Source organism: Ursus maritimus, unplaced genomic scaffold, assembly GCF_017311325.1.
Source record: "Ursus maritimus isolate PB19 unplaced genomic scaffold, ASM1731132v1 scaffold_20, whole genome shotgun sequence".
In the NCBI taxonomy this organism is placed as follows: domain Eukaryota; kingdom Metazoa; phylum Chordata; class Mammalia; order Carnivora; family Ursidae; genus Ursus; species Ursus maritimus.
Window position 1 is genome coordinate 10,790,078 of NW_024424453.1, and position 15,588 is coordinate 10,805,665.

General features: G+C 44.6%; 1 protein-coding gene across 1 annotated transcript in view; it reads right to left on the reverse strand.

Annotated features, from left to right (window-relative positions):
* ARHGEF26 (Rho guanine nucleotide exchange factor 26) overlaps window positions 1–15,588 on the reverse strand; it is a 117,289-nt gene that overhangs the window by 9,456 nt on the left and 92,245 nt on the right. The window contains exon 11 of the mRNA XM_008706933.2: window positions 6,165–6,374. Coding sequence (XP_008705155.1) covers window positions 6,165–6,374 — 210 coding nt within the window. The remainder of the gene's footprint in view (window positions 1–6,164; window positions 6,375–15,588) is intronic.

A 15,588-nucleotide genomic window follows, 5' to 3' on the forward strand; every position in this document is an offset into this window, starting at 1 on the left:
GGCCACAAAAGTCTCCCTGCAAACAATGCCCCTTTATCAGGAGGCCCAGCATTTGGTTGTCTGGATGGTTGACAGGACCAACGACAACCGTGAGGCTTCTAGCTCTTCCAGTGAGAGAGAACTTTTGTGAACGATCTCAATTTTGATTATGGTTTGAGGTGATTACAACCTAGAGCTAAATGTAAAGGGTAAAGAATATGTGCGTTCATCCCTGAACGTGTCCGGACGTCTCACCACCACACACGCTAGGCCCACATGCCACACAAATTCCACCGTAAACCCAGCAAGCCGGGGACGCCACTTGCTGCCGCCCCTCGCCTGTGCCAACCGCAGCTGTCCCTGCTCCGTCTTCATGAAGGCAGACAAAGGGGGCTCTCCGGCTCCCACATTCCTCTAGAAAGGCCCAGAGGGATAAGAACGACAGTGGTAAAACATTCATCTTTTGTCCCTTTACAAAGGATACGCTTTTGTATTTTTCGCAGACTGCTGTCTTGTGAACAACGTGACTTAAGAGCTTTCCCGGGCGGAGTGCCTGGGTGGCACAGCGGTTAAGCGTCTGCCTTCGGCTCAGGGCGTGATCCCGGCGTTCTGGGATCGAGCCCCACATCAGGCTCCTCCGCTATGAGCCTGCTTCTTCCTCTCCCACTCCCCCTGCTTGTGTTCCCTCTCTCGCTGGCTGTCTCTATCTCTGTCGAATAAATAAATAAAATCTTAAAAAAAAAAAAAAGAGCTTTCCCGGGCAAACAGAGAGAACACAGTATACGTGGCTCAGATGTACATCCGACGAAATGTTAACCACAACCTTACTAGCAAATGTGGAAAAACAAATGGAATTTAGAGAAAACTTGCTCCAGGAGCACAAAAGGGACAGTGAACAGACAGCGACAGGGAAGCGGAATTTCCCTCCACGTGGCCACTATTCTACCTTGCCTTAGAGGCAGGAGAGCTCACATAAATGGTGGGTCAATTCCAGAAATACGTATTGGGAACCTGCTATGTACAACGTGAGAAAAAGACACAGCTGAGTGTAGGGATTAGTCATGAAACCAGGCAAAACTAACTGGAGAGAAGGGGAATGATTAGGAGGACATTACAGCATGGCCAGCGTGGCTCAAGATAAGTGCTACAGGGGCACCTGGATGGCTCAGACGGTTAAGCGCCCGACTCGTGATTTCAGCTCAGGTCACGATCTCAGGGTTGTGGGATTGAGCCCCGTGCCGGGCTCCACGCTCAAATCAGGGAGTCTGCTGGAGATAATCTCTCTTCCTCTCCTTCTGCCCCTGCCCCTGCTTACATGCTCACTCTTGCTCGCTCTCTCTCATATAAATGAATTAATCTTAAAAAAAAAAAACGGTAAGTGATACATGGGTTGTCCTCGGAAGGAGGTAATAGAATGGAAACAAGGAGAGATGCAATGGACTTTCTGTACAGAATGATTTGGCGGGTGATGGATTTGTTCATACCCGGAGCATCACAAATGATACCAAGTCTGCAGACTGGATAAATGGTGCCAGTGGTTCCACTTACAGAAATGTGCATTTAGGGAAAGCACTGGGTAGCTGACTGGTTCAGACAAGCTGCATTTCTGATGGGAAAGCGAAGAGGAATGGTTAGAAATAGAAGGAAAGCTCCCCCTGCTTGTGTGCGCACTCTCTCTCTCTCAAATAAATAAATAATTTTTTTAAAAGAAAGCAGAAATGGAAGGAAAGCTAAGAGTGCACAGATAACAGGTTAAGAAAATGGCAAAAAGGGGCTTAGGGTGAGAGAGCTGAACGGTCAACAAAATGAAATGTGATGAAAGGTAAAGAAAGGAAGCCTGCGGGTGGGGTAACCAGGAAGCCAGTGCTCATCTTTCGATGGAGCAGCCTCATCGGGCAGCGGAGGGAGACGCCAGACGGAAGACCATGAAGGAGCAGCTTAACATACGCTGTTAGCTGCTCAAGTCTAAAATCCAAAGCACCATCCAGTCCTCTCCTTCACGCGTGGCCACCCCGACTCATCCAACCCAGAAGTCCGTCACGTCGTCTCTGATCTCCCAAATGTCATGTTTCTATCTCCTTCCTCAGGCCACGGCCCAGGCCATAGCCAGGACTCCCCCTGACTCCTGCAACGGGGCCCTGTTGGCTCTCCCTGCTGAAACCTCGGCCCTCACTCCAGTCTTCCCGGAACTCCCTGCTACCGCTTACGAAGCTCTAGGAATGGTGCATCTCAAAATACTGGTGAAGAACCAGTCCTCACCCCACCGCACCCCATCCATTGTTTGACCAAGTATTCTTAGAAACACAACAAAAGTGAGTTACTGTTAAGCACATGCTTTGATGCTGCAGACATGTCAAATGCTCTAAGTTCTTAACTACTTCCCTCACGCCCAGGCGGAGACGGTGTGAGGACTGACGGCCCACACACCGCACTGGAAGGGCTCTGCTCTGAAAGGCTCTGGCCTCTGCTGGCCTCTGGACCACCCACTCTCTCCCTGCTTTATTCTGATCTAGCCATTTTCACCACGTTCAAGCCATGTTTGACAACATCAGACTTGTTTCCCTAGAAGTTTTGCACCTGCTGTTGCCTTTGCCTGGAACATTCTGGCCCCGGATTTTCCCATGGGTTGACTCCTTGTCACTCAGGGTTCGGTTCAAATGTCACCTCAGAGGAGTCCTCCTGCACCATCTACTCAGGATTTTACTACAGAATATTTCAAACAATGTGATGCCCTAAATTGACCAGCTGGGTTTCCACAAATATTTTTCCTTTTAGGAGTCCGGGAACCGAAGAAAACAATCCGTGTTTTAGTAGTTTTTCACATTTCATAGCAACTGGCTTCCTGGAGTTCCCTTCTCAGATGTATGACAGGGCCAAATGGCAAGGGAGGGGCGAGCAGCCTACTGAACGGAGGCTTAGTAAGATGATTAAAACTTGTTACCAGAAAGAACACTAGATTCAGGAGGGTCAGGGGCTTGTCCCGGCTTTGGCAACAACTCGCTTCCTGTGTGACTTTAAGCAAATCACGTCACCTTCGTCTCATTTTACATCTGGGAGAAAATATGAGGGGAAGTGGAGCACAGACTAATAATTAGGGTCACCACCGATTTCACTGCCTAAACAAGACACTTTCGAGAGTCAAAGAGGATGGTGCTCTTAATTCTGCCAGAATCCTAGGGAAACCAAGACGGATGTCACCTTACTTCAGCTAACAAGTTTCATCCTTCTCTAGAAAGAGAAGACCTATGGGTATTCACCTTCCTCGTGCTCTATGGCTGACTCCATCTGGCACATCTCAGGTGCTCCTTAAGTGCTCACCCCATTTCCTTTTTGGGGAGCTTTTCTACATTCTTTATGTAATCAAAGCTATTGATCTGTTCTACAATTTCACCATCTTACAACAATTGAACTGTCCTTGTGTCAAACAGCGATACCCCTCCTACTAACAACAGTTTTCCAAGAAGGTAAATATTTAGGTATGAACTTCCTCCTTTTCCAAATCAAAGAATAAGTAGCCAAAGGACCTCTATGATAAGTCTAAGGTTCTGCAATTATTAAAAGTCCAGAATGGGGTGAAAACCTTGTTTTCCCAACCAGTTTGCTAACAGACCGTATTAACCACAGAGAACATAAAAGAGAGGAAACTTAAAACACATATACACGTATGCATTTTGCAAATCTTAGAAGCAAAGAGAACAGTCTACATAGACCAAAACTTTGATTGCCCAAAACCAGGTAAGCCCAGGGCTGACCTGCACTTATCCAAACACGGCATATACCAATTTGCTAGATTTCTACTCAGTTGTTTTTTTCTAAGGAAAGCACATCACTCCTGTGCACAAGGAGACCTCTGCCCCTCTGCCCCTCTGCCCCTTACGGAATGTTCTTTTGCCATTCATTAAAGAACTACAGATCTGAGTCAGACCCATGGCTCATACTATTAATGGGTGACACAACTAAAATATTCTGAGAACATTTCTGATTGAGGAAATGAATATCCATTCAGTCTGTGGCAAGATCAAAAGGCAAGGGGGTGAACAAATGCTACAGAATGTCCCAGGAAAGGATCGAGCCTTGGTATACAAAGCACTGGACATGTCAGTTTACTTCCTACTCTCCTGGAATAATCTCAGAAACAAGTGTGGAGTTTACATAAATTATGAAGGAGACAGGAAAAGCTCTGCTGAGATGTTGGCAGGACCTGAATAAAGAACAATCCTTATAAACAGAGAGAAAAGGGAAACACAAAGCAAAACCAGTGACACTTTCACCATTACGAATGAAAACTGACGAGTGAAAATCTGAGATTTCTCTAGAATGGCTGGATAAGCACTCATCTACAGAGCCTTTGAGACTTCTCCATCCTTAAAGTCATATAAGGGGGCACCTGGGTGGCTCAGTCGGTTCAGCGTCCGACTCTTGATCTCCGCTCAGGTTTTAATCTCAGGGTCGTGAGTTCAAGCCCTACATTGGACTCCACGCTGGGCAAGGGGCCTACTTAAAAAAAAAAAAAAAAAAAAAGTCATATAAGATCCAAAGCTCAGACATACGAAATTCTCTTTTTAAGAGAAGCTCCCCCAAACAGAGGAAGGCTGGATCTGTCTTCACTGGCCAAGGGGTTTAATCACTTTCGGAGCTGAAGAAATGCCTTCCTGAGCCCAGGTCTTGGGTCTGTGTCCTGCTGGTCACCTGCATAAACCAGTTAGTACCACACCCACCCAGAGGAGCAAACACAGGAGCGTGCAGGCCTACGGCAGGGCTCTTCAGCTATTCCACGGAAGAGCGCTGGGACCTTAGAAAAGGGCATTTCTTTGTTTTATACAAATAAACGCTCTCAAGTTCATTCGGAATACTCCACTTTGGCTATTTTCAAATCTCAAATCGATTTTACATCAACCTGTTCCTCTTGGTCTTCTTTAGCCCTTGAGACGTTACTTCTAGTGCCTAAAGATAGGAAATGATCATTTAAAACGTTTTACGTGGATGCTTGATAATTTTACTCTTTTTCTGATGTCTCTCTTTAATGATCCAGGAACCACCGTTAAAATACTCTAAGTAGAGCTACCTTCCTGGGTTTGCTGTCGCTACGCTTTCGCTACAGTCCTAGGGTTGTTATTCATCAGCTGCTGGTCCACTTTAATCGCATCACGTGGGAACGCTGGCCGACTCGAGTGGGAGGGCTGTGGAGGATCCCCGAGGACAGAGAGTGAGGGGCTTCCCCTCTTCCTCTACTGCTCCGTCCAACAGAACACCTGCCGGTGATGATTGTTTCAAGAGGATGTTTCCAGTTTCTAAACAAATAAATAGGTCAACGACCTCTAAATGGACCAGATCACGGGAGGGTGGACTCGGAGACGAAGGCCCCTCGCCTCCGTCCAGTGTGAGGCCGGCCGGCCCCTCAGCCGCCGGTGTGCTGGCAGCCAAACAACGGGGCTGTTTATTTCATTTAGCACCTGCATCAACTCCGATGGGAAAGTGGACTCATTAATGTTTCCCAAACTGAGTATCTCTTTGGGTAGAAATCATTGGAGGCTTTTTGCTGTCTGGTTGATGGCAGGTGATTGCAAAATGGCCTCAGCTCCCTTATCTAGGAAAACTTATGGCCCAGACTCAAACTACAGGGTGCCAACCACCCAGGGCTCATGAGTCACATCTTTACCAACGATGAAAATACAGGGATTTTTGGGGCGCCTGGGTGGCACAGCGGTTAAGCGCCTGCCTTCAGCTCAGGGCGTGATCCTGGCGTTATGGGATCGAGCCCCATATCAGGCTCTTCTGCTATGAGCCTGCTTCTTCCTCTCCCACTCCCCCTGCTTGTGTTCCCTCTCTCACTGGCTGTCTCTATCTCTGTCGAATAAATAAATAAAGTCTTTAAAAAAAAAAAAAAAAGAAAATACAGGGATTTTTAAACCACTCTCTAAATAGAAAAGCACACCACCTAAAGCACAATGCTCCATTAGGATTCATGAAGATAAAAATAATAGTGTCCATCTCTCGAGACGTGGAGGGGATCACAGTGAAAAGAGGAGCTTGCGTGAAGCACCTAGACGCAGGACTTGGTACATATAGGTACCCAATACACAGCAGCTACTGTTCACTGTTTCTAGGGAGTCTTAGACCAAGGGCAGTGACGTAGGGAAGACTGACAGCAGACACTCAAAAACCCCGTCCCCGCACACACTTACAGCGTCTCAGCCCCGAGCAGCATTTCCACTTTCTCACTCGCGTGGTTACTAAGGACCGTCAGAGTGAAGAGGTGGCTGGTAGAGCTCTGTCTTGAATAAAGCATCGTGGAACTGTTCTTCCCTGGAGAAGAATTAAGCTCTTCGTTGTCACAAGATTCCACCAATAGCTGATCTCTTAAGGAATAATCATTGACGTTGTAACTTTCTTCACTATAAGGAAAAGGGAAAAGAGCACGTCAACGATTCAGTGGATAGGACTGTGACACGGTCAGTTTTCATGTCACCTTTGGGGAGAAGGTGATGAGGAGGAAGGAAGGATAGGGAGAGAATGATTTATTTTAAAACGTGAGCTGGAATCTGAATTATATATATACTGATTATGAATCAATATACACTTCCCAAATTAAACCCATTAATTACTATTTCTCTGTAATAAGCTAAACTGTATCTCAGGTTTAAAAGCAATATTAAACAAAATTCTAAATGCTCTAGCTTTCATCTTACATTCTTCTGGAACTGTTATCACAAGTGAGACACATGTGCATAGAGGTAATGCTCGGACGGCTATGCTTTCCCAGTCTTCCCTCCGTTCACAGAATAAAGAATAAAGAGGGAGTCCCAAACCTACCTACACTCTGGGTAACAGGGGCTCACGCCCAGCCTCCAAACCACTAGGCACAGGACAGAAGAAGAGCCTCAGAGGTCTGCCTGAGCCGCCCTTCTCTCCCAACACACACAGCCTCACCACCTGCTTCAGAAACCACCAGCACTGATTGGTCTATCCCCGCTTCTGCCCAAGACCCCCGGTATGCCTCACTCCCCTGGATTCTCATCCCCGTAGCACCGTGAACACGCCTAACCTGCCTCCACCCTTCCTGAGTTCCTCAGCTGGTTTCTGAACCCCTTCTACTGGGTCCTCCAGAAATGGACCTCATGTAGGGATTCCAGCAAGATCTTACAAATCCTCAGCCTTGTTTTTGAACCCTGCCTTAACAGAAATTTGGCTCTCCCTAGAAAATGTGGCCTCGCCTAAAGGCTCTCTGCCGGCTTGCTTCTCATTGCTGCAACTAGAAAATGATCACTTCCTCCTCCCAAACAGTCGTTAGCTTTTGAAGCTCATGCTGCCCGGCTCTATCTCATAATCAAAGTCAGGGACAGACTCCTGGATGAGTTATGAGTCATCCGCCCTTACAAGTTTAGTTGTTGGCTCACGGGTCTCTCCCCAACACTACTTTCTTGAATTTCCATGCAGGGGTGTCTTCCATTGACCCTGGCTTCTCAGTTCCTTGACTTCCCCTTCCCCACCCATCTTATCCTCTGCCCTCCTTCAGCTACCCCACCACTGTCATGCCCTAGACCTTGTCATTGCCGTCAACTGCAACCTCTCTGGAATCCCAATGTCAATCACCCTCTTCAACCACCTGTCTCTCCAACTCCCTTCTTCTAATCCTCAACCCCGACGATTCTTTAGCCCACCGACTCTACCACATTTCCCCCGTCCTTCAACCCCTCATGTCCTCTCGTTCATGCTTGTTAAATTACCCAGCCTGGACTTCGTGGCATGCAGTTACAATCACTCCATGCATACATGCTCGTCTCCTTGGCAAATCCCAACCCTTGACAGATCCAACTCCCCCTCTATTCTGCCTGCATGGGTACCCCTGCAGCTGAACATGGGAGAGTTCAAGAAATAACTGTTGAGGGGCGCCTGGGTGGCGCAGTCGTTAAGCGTCTGCCTTCGGCCCAGGGCGTGATCCTGGCATTCTGGGATCGAGCCCCACATCAGGCTCCTCCGCTGGGAGCCTGCTTCTTCCTCTCCCACTCCCCCTGCTTGTGTTCCCTCTCTCACTGGCTGTCTCTCACTCTGCTAAATAAATAAATAAAATCTTTAAAAAAAAAAAAAAAAAAAAAAGAAATAACTGTTGAATAAACGGATGACTATGCAATATATTCTTATATATTCTAGGAACAAAACTATTTACCTTATTTTAAAATAAATGCAAATGCATGAATTCAGAAGAACTACGAGAAAAGGAGACTCCTTGTGTCTAATCAACTACACCAGGAATTTCAGGATAGGCCATTTTGCTCACGATTCCTTAGAATTTCTTTCATTCAGTGGTGGACATCCACCCGTCAACCACTTCCTTGTAGTTACCACTTAGACAACTTTATAAAATCTTTTCCAAAATTTGGTTTGATAGATAACCCCCCCTCAAAAAACAGCAAACACAGTTATCTATAAAAGCAAAATACTGCCTTTTTTTTTTTTAAGATTTTATTTATTTATTCGACAGAGACAGAGACAGCCAGCGAGAGAGGGAACACAAGCAGGGGGAATGGGAGAGGAAGAAGCAGGCTCATAGCGGAGGAGCCTGATGTGGGGGTCGATCTCATAACGCCGGGATCACACCCTGAGCCGAAGGCAGACGCTTAACCGCTGTGCCACCCAGGCGCCCCGCAAAATACTACCTTCTGATCAAGTCTAACTCTTTGCTAGGGCAATAATCTATATTAACTGAAAGTTCACATAGCAAGATCATTTCCAAAGCTCTCCTGAAACTGCCTACAGATCAAGACAGCCATAGTCAGGTGAGAGAGAGAGCACGAGCATGGTGAGGCACAGAGGGAGAATCTCAGGCAGACTCCCCACTGAGCTCAGAGTCTGACGTGGGCTTGATCCCATGACCCTGACCTGAGCTGAAATAAGGAGTTGGCCACTTAACAGACTGAGCCACCCAGGTGCTCCAGGTTATATTTTTAAAAGACCATGTTTACCAGAAAAAAAGCAGTCAATTTTTGACAGAGTAGGAAAAGTTTATAATGTTGTCTAGATATCTTAAGCATAGATTTAACAGCTCGGGACTCAGGATAAACACCAAACCACAAAACACAAAAGCAAAAAACAAAAGAAAAACCCCGACAACGTCAAAAACTGGAGAAAGAACAAGATGAATGAGGGCTTCTTCGTTCCTCTTAGTTAATCTTTTGGTCCAACTCACAACTTAAACAAGATGACCTGTTAGTCAAAGACACCCGTTTCCAGGTAAAAACAATTGTTTGCTCAGACAGAGAAATGCAAGCATCCTAACGTTGTGTACGTGGGTATTCGGGGAGCGTCCTGACCAATGACACTGCACAGGTATTCTTCATATTTCCAAAGAAATAAAAGGCAAAGGAATGTTTATGCCATAAAGCCATCATTCAAGATGACTCAAGTTCCAAGCCGTTGTCAGCATAACTCGGTTGCACCTCTTTAGTTCTAGTCCCCACTAGAATCCAAGACCAAGAGGCCACAGGAAGGCTACACAAACTAGCAGTAATAAACTAGTTCAGCCTTTTTTTTTTTCCTCTTGATTTTCTGAGTTCCTCTTTTCCCCAGTGTTTGTATAAATACAAACAATATCCGCTCGTGTGTTTCATTAATGCTCCAAATCTTTGTCTTCTGGGGGCAATTAAGGCCGGAAAAAGTAGAAAAATTACGAGTGTTTTTTTTCATTGTTCTCTTAAGCAATGACAACCACAACACCGTTAAGAGCTGGGGTGACTGTGTGAGCCCGTGTCTGCCTGTCGACCTCTCAGATGTCCAGTTGGGAAGACGAACTGTGGCCACTTTATTTATAGCTCTGTGAGTTCACCTGCACATCTGTGTCACCGAGACGCCCCAACAGGGAACTTGTCCCACTGTCTGGACTTCTGCATCCAAAATAGGACACAGGAAACATGTGGTTTTTTTTTTAACTGATTCAACAGCAATCATCCAATATCATTAGTTCATCTAGCCTGTAAACTTGTCCATTATATAATAAATAATGTTTATAACTCCTTCACTTCTCTTTTAATAAACTTACATTTTTCGAAACTCTGATTTCATTGAACAGTAGTGAAACAAATTATTTATTCTCACCCTCTACTGTCAAACCCAACGGGACTAAAACTAAACAGCTAAACAGCAACTCCCTCTTGCTAGCACATTTGTCCTCTCCCACACATACAAACTCATACGCTCACCCTCATAAAGGTTCAAAATTACCGTATTTTCTCCTCTCCTAATCTGCTAGATCCTGGATGAACTTCACTCTGCTAATGTCAGCCTGCACCTACTTGCTCATGCTAATAGGAAAGGCTATTGGGTTAAACTACGTGCCTCGGCAGAAGGAAGAGGGGAGAATCCACAGCCAGATGCAGCTGTGCACCGACTACCCCCTCCCCTGCTTACTCCCCCGCGTCCAAGCAGGATAACGCAGCCTGAGCCGGGCTGGGAAAGAAACCCCCTTCCTGAGGGAAGCTGATGCTAATCGGACGTCCCCATGTTTGTCTCTGTCATTTAACAAACATATGGTTTACATAGTCTCTGAAACAATTTGGACCATGTAATTAGGAAGTTAAATTGCTCAGAAGAAGGCAAATGGAAAAACCACCTTTCCTTGCATGGAGAAGTTTATATGGAGACTTCCTCTGATTGTCTTACATGTGCTCCAAGCTCGCCAGCTGCTCGTCAAGGCTGTCTGCTCCGTGCCCCTATCAGGTGCAGCCATCGCATCTAGAGAAGCCTGCTGCTCTGTGATGTAAACAAGGCTGTGTCTCCCTGTTGAAACCTACCTCAAGTCCTAGTAACCTCTGCTGAGATTCACGTCTTTTTCTCTTCCTTTTTTAAGCCGAGATAGAGAACTATCTGCAGAGCACAGGACGTGGTGGTGGACACATGCCTCAACTACTCTTCCCTCAGGAAGGCATTCTTTTGTTAGGCACTCCAGAGAGTGTTTGGTCCTGCTCCATGCTACCTCACAGTGTGGCTTAAAACGTGACAGACCTTACTGTGAATAGTGGCTTTCTTAAAAAGATTATTATGGATCACTTTTAACTTTCTGTCCCACCAATTTCTCTAAAGGTTGGAATTTTTCATAAGGGGTCTGTATTTATTGCTTTCAAATCAGGACAGCATGTTACAACTGCAGACAACGTACACACGTTTTTAAAACCCCACAACCGCATACATCGGCATGCGTTAGTGAGTATGGGCTGCCAGACGCCAGCCTCAGCACAGGACTTACTGTGGGGCGGAGGGGAGGAAGACAGGATGGAGACAGCGTAGGTGCGTCTGCAGTATTACATCAGGTTTTTTTGTTTAAAGAGGAATGATCTGACAGTAACACGGCAAAAACTTAGTATCTCTTCAGTCTGGATGATAGGTATGTTAGTGTTTGATAACGTTCTGTACATTTCAAATACTTTACAAGCCAAGCTTGCAAAGAAAAAAAGAATAATAAACGCATTGTGTCTGTGGATGTGTGAGGGTATAGTTGAAGTGACTGTTGCGCGATGGAATTTTTTTTGCCCTACAAAAAACTGATTATTTGCAGATGACATCATTGCCTGAAAAGATACTACAAAGTGAGACTGAATGCAGCAAAGTGGTTGGGTTAAGGAAGAAAAAAAAAGCTTTGCTATTTATCAATGACACTCGGTCAGAAAACGTAATAGAAGTCATCTTATTTAATAGCCACAAGACCCGTAACACGTTTAGGATTAAACCTAACAGGTTTCTGCTATATGAAAACAGCTTCCAGGTGGTTCAGAAGGCGGCCTGAATGGATAGGAACGTTTGATATTATAGAGGTATCAATCCTTCCTGTATCGAAATATAATTTTATCACAATCCCAATGAAGTACACACAGGGTTTTCTGGAATGTGGTGAAGAGGGGGAAGACTCAAGCTGATTCTAAAATATACAAAAAAAGTAAGCACAGTCAGAAGGATTTTGAAAAAGAATGAGAGTGATCCAGCCTTTGGGCATATTGAAAGCATATTATAAAACTACAGTAATTCCAAGACTGGGCCTGAGGCATGAGTTGACAGATGGATTAGTGAAACAGAACAGTGGGTTCACGAATTGACCCAAACACATTTGAGAATTTAGGACATAGTATAGATGACATTTCAAATCTATGGGGAACTAACAGGTTAGTCACCAAATAATATTGGAACATCTGAAGAACCATCTGACAAATAAAAAAATTTGGACCCCAATCTCATTCAGTAACCAGGATATTTCCTTGGACCCAAGCTCTGGGTACATTAAAAGTCATGAGAAGAGGCGGTGACAGAACAGGTCTTTCTCCTGGTCATAGACCCATCAGGCTTCCCTTGTGCCTGGGGGGTGGTGCTTTTAAACACGCAAATACCTTCCCACCTTAACCCTTATTAGCAAACATTTTACTTTAAGTACATAATAAGGATGGCCAGGAATGGGAATTAGGCTAGTTGACCAAGAAGGAGCCAGACATGGTAAAGGAAAGATGTGATGGGGGAGGTGAGGGGAACGGTAGGATTGTGTAAGCCAGCTTTCCCACAATCCCACTGCTCTTCAGCCCTGTGAGTCGTCTCACATTTGACCATGGCACTGTCCTGGAATTTTCTTTTATAGCCAAAATCTGACAGGTGAAAACCCAACCAGCACCTCCAGTTCTTCCTTTCATAAAAGAGTTAAATTTAGAAGAAAAGATGCTATCAAGAATTATCCAGAACAACATTATTTTCTGCATATATCAAAATAGTGATGTTTACTGTTTACCTGTGCAGTAGCTCCCTTTCCAGGGCCTTTGTTTAAAACATGCATTCAGGTTCCCTGTTCTGAAAAACATTTACTTGGCCAGTGCCAAGACAAATGTCTCCTGAGCTAGCAGCTGCCTGCATTTTTCGTTTTCTCAGACCCTGTCCCTGCATGCCGGTGAAACTGCTCCCCAAGGCCATCATGGCCCAGCACCCCACCCAATCCAATGACCTGAATTTCAGTACTATTCTCCTTAACATCATACATAACATCTCAACATAACAAAATTTGATGATGTCAAGCACTGTGACATGCTGAAATTCTATCTTCCTCTTCTAATGTCCCTGTGACATTTCTTAGTCATCCTTCTTTTGGGTCACTCTCCAAGATCCTCTCCCAGCCCCTTGCTTTTCCCTCAGGGATTTAGGATAGCTCTGTCATTCTCCCAGTGTGCTGATTCACACGACCTGAGGAGGTTTTATACAATCAAAGGAGATTCTTCCTACTTTCCTTCAAGACATGTATAAGAATTCTTCCTGTGCAGATTTCAATTTCTCTTTCCCTTCTGAAAACATGATTTCTAAATCCCCATATTTGATCTTGTGCTTACGGAGAATAAAGATACTGGAGTTAACATTTCTGGGATGAAAACTATTGGCTTACACTGAAATTTATTTTGAGTTAAGAGGTTGAAACACTATGTCACACGACGGATGCTGATTTCAATTTTAAAGCTTAGTTTTAGAATAATACAAACAAGTTTTTATTGAAGTGCTGTACAATTTTAAAGTAATGAAGTGCAGTATAATAGGTAAGAGCAGAGACTTGATTTAGAATGTCTGGTAAGAATCCCAATTCTATCACTTACTCACTATGATCTTGAACAAGTTACTAACCCTCTCTGTGTTTTCTCATCTGTAAAATGGGGATAACAATACCACAATCTCCTTGGACTGTTGTGAGGATTAAGTGAGATAATATACTTAATTATCTCGTTGCACAGACAGCTCTTAACAATCATGCCTGGCTCACAACCAGTAAATGTTAGCTATTATTTTTAATTTTCCTCACAGATCATGCATTTTGATTGCCTGACATTTTGTTAAACGCTTGGTAATGACAGGCACTTTGCAAATGGCCAAGTGGACTAAGCATGATTTGAACTAAACACCTGGGTCAAGAAATTCATAGTTTGGCAAGCACTCCAACAAAACAAGGCATGATATTTATCCAGAGACTGATTTTTCAAACAGGCTTACTTGCTCAGTTCCTCAAAATAATTCTGAAGACTAACAAACATGCCTCAGGCTTCCTATTTCATTGCCAACAATATAACAAATAGTTCTAAGGACCACATTTGTTGGTAAGATAAGGATCTGATATGATTCACTGTCACCAAAAAATATGGCTAGTGACCCATCGCAGGACTAGAAAGGCCTCCTTCTCTCACCACGGATCTCCGGGACCCTGGCTGCACGCAGGATTGCCCTGAACTCATGGTCCTTGGAAAGGGGAGATGGACAGGGCTGAGAGGCTGTTAGCTCCTTACTGAAGCTTTCTCCCTGGGGTACCCAGAACTAAACAAGCTCAGGAGAAGAGGTAGGCAGCAGCTTCTTAAGTTGGTAAGGATTACTACAAATTACTAAGTAATCCTCACACTCAGGTGTCCTTCCACTGACTTCCTTGAATGAAAGGAAAAAATATACTGAATTCACTTTTTTCAGCTACAAAGTTATACTGTCTTCTAATCAGTTGTAAGGGATGTTGCAAGAGAATTGTTACTACAAAAGCGTACACGTGATTCCCATCAACTTATAAAAGAACAAAAGTACATCAATGGTTATCACTCACTCACTTGCCGTCTGATACGGATGGAGCGGGAAAGGCATTGAGTTAAACGCATTTATTCCTAAGGTCATATATCAGGGGCCATAAATTGGGTTTGACCCTGGTATACTTCAACTATCAGACATGTAGCACTGGCTAAAGGTTTCAAACCATTTTTTAAAACTATAAAATAATCTAGAAGCAGAAAGGCAATAACTTGATTTGTGCCAAGATCTTTAGAGAGAGAGATATAATACTAGGAATAATGATACTCAGCATGTATCAGTCACTTAGCAGGAAGTATTCATTGTCTTTTTTTTTTTTTTTTAAGATTTTATTTATTTATTCGACGGAGATAGAGACAGCCAGCGAGAGAGGGAACACAAGCAGGGGGAGTGGGAGAGGAAGAAGCAGGCTCACAGCGGAGGAGCCTGATGTGGGGCTCGATCCCACAACACCGGGATCACGCCCTGAGCCGAAGGCAGACGCTTAACCGCTGTGCCACCCAGGCGCCCCGGAAGTATTCATTGTCTTAAGAGCTTTATGTGCATTATCTTATTTAATTCTCACAGAAATTCCAAGAGGAAGATGAACTGTTAAACCCATTTTACCGATGGGAATACTGAGGCTCTAAAATGATTAACAGTAACTTGCCCAGGACCACATGGCCAGGATTTGAGCCAAGTTCTACTTGACCCCAGACATCGATACTGTGTTTCTCAGCCATCACAGCTTTCAGCATTGAATAGCAATGTCAACTCTTCCTATGGACTAGAGGAACCGATATCCAAACTACTCATGACGTTAGAGGAATCAAGGGTATGTGGGTAGCCAGAGAAAAACAGAATGACAAGAAAAGCAATGGGGTTCTCATGCCTCTCCTACCCCATTTCACCATCTTGAATTTAAACCTGATAGCACCAGTGGTCAGAAATAACCAAGGTTTATGTTCAAGGAATACTAGTGCTTTGAGTAAGAGAATATTATGTCCTTTCCTTTATCCACGATTCTCTTAAAGTTAATTTCCCGAGGAAGAAGTTTAC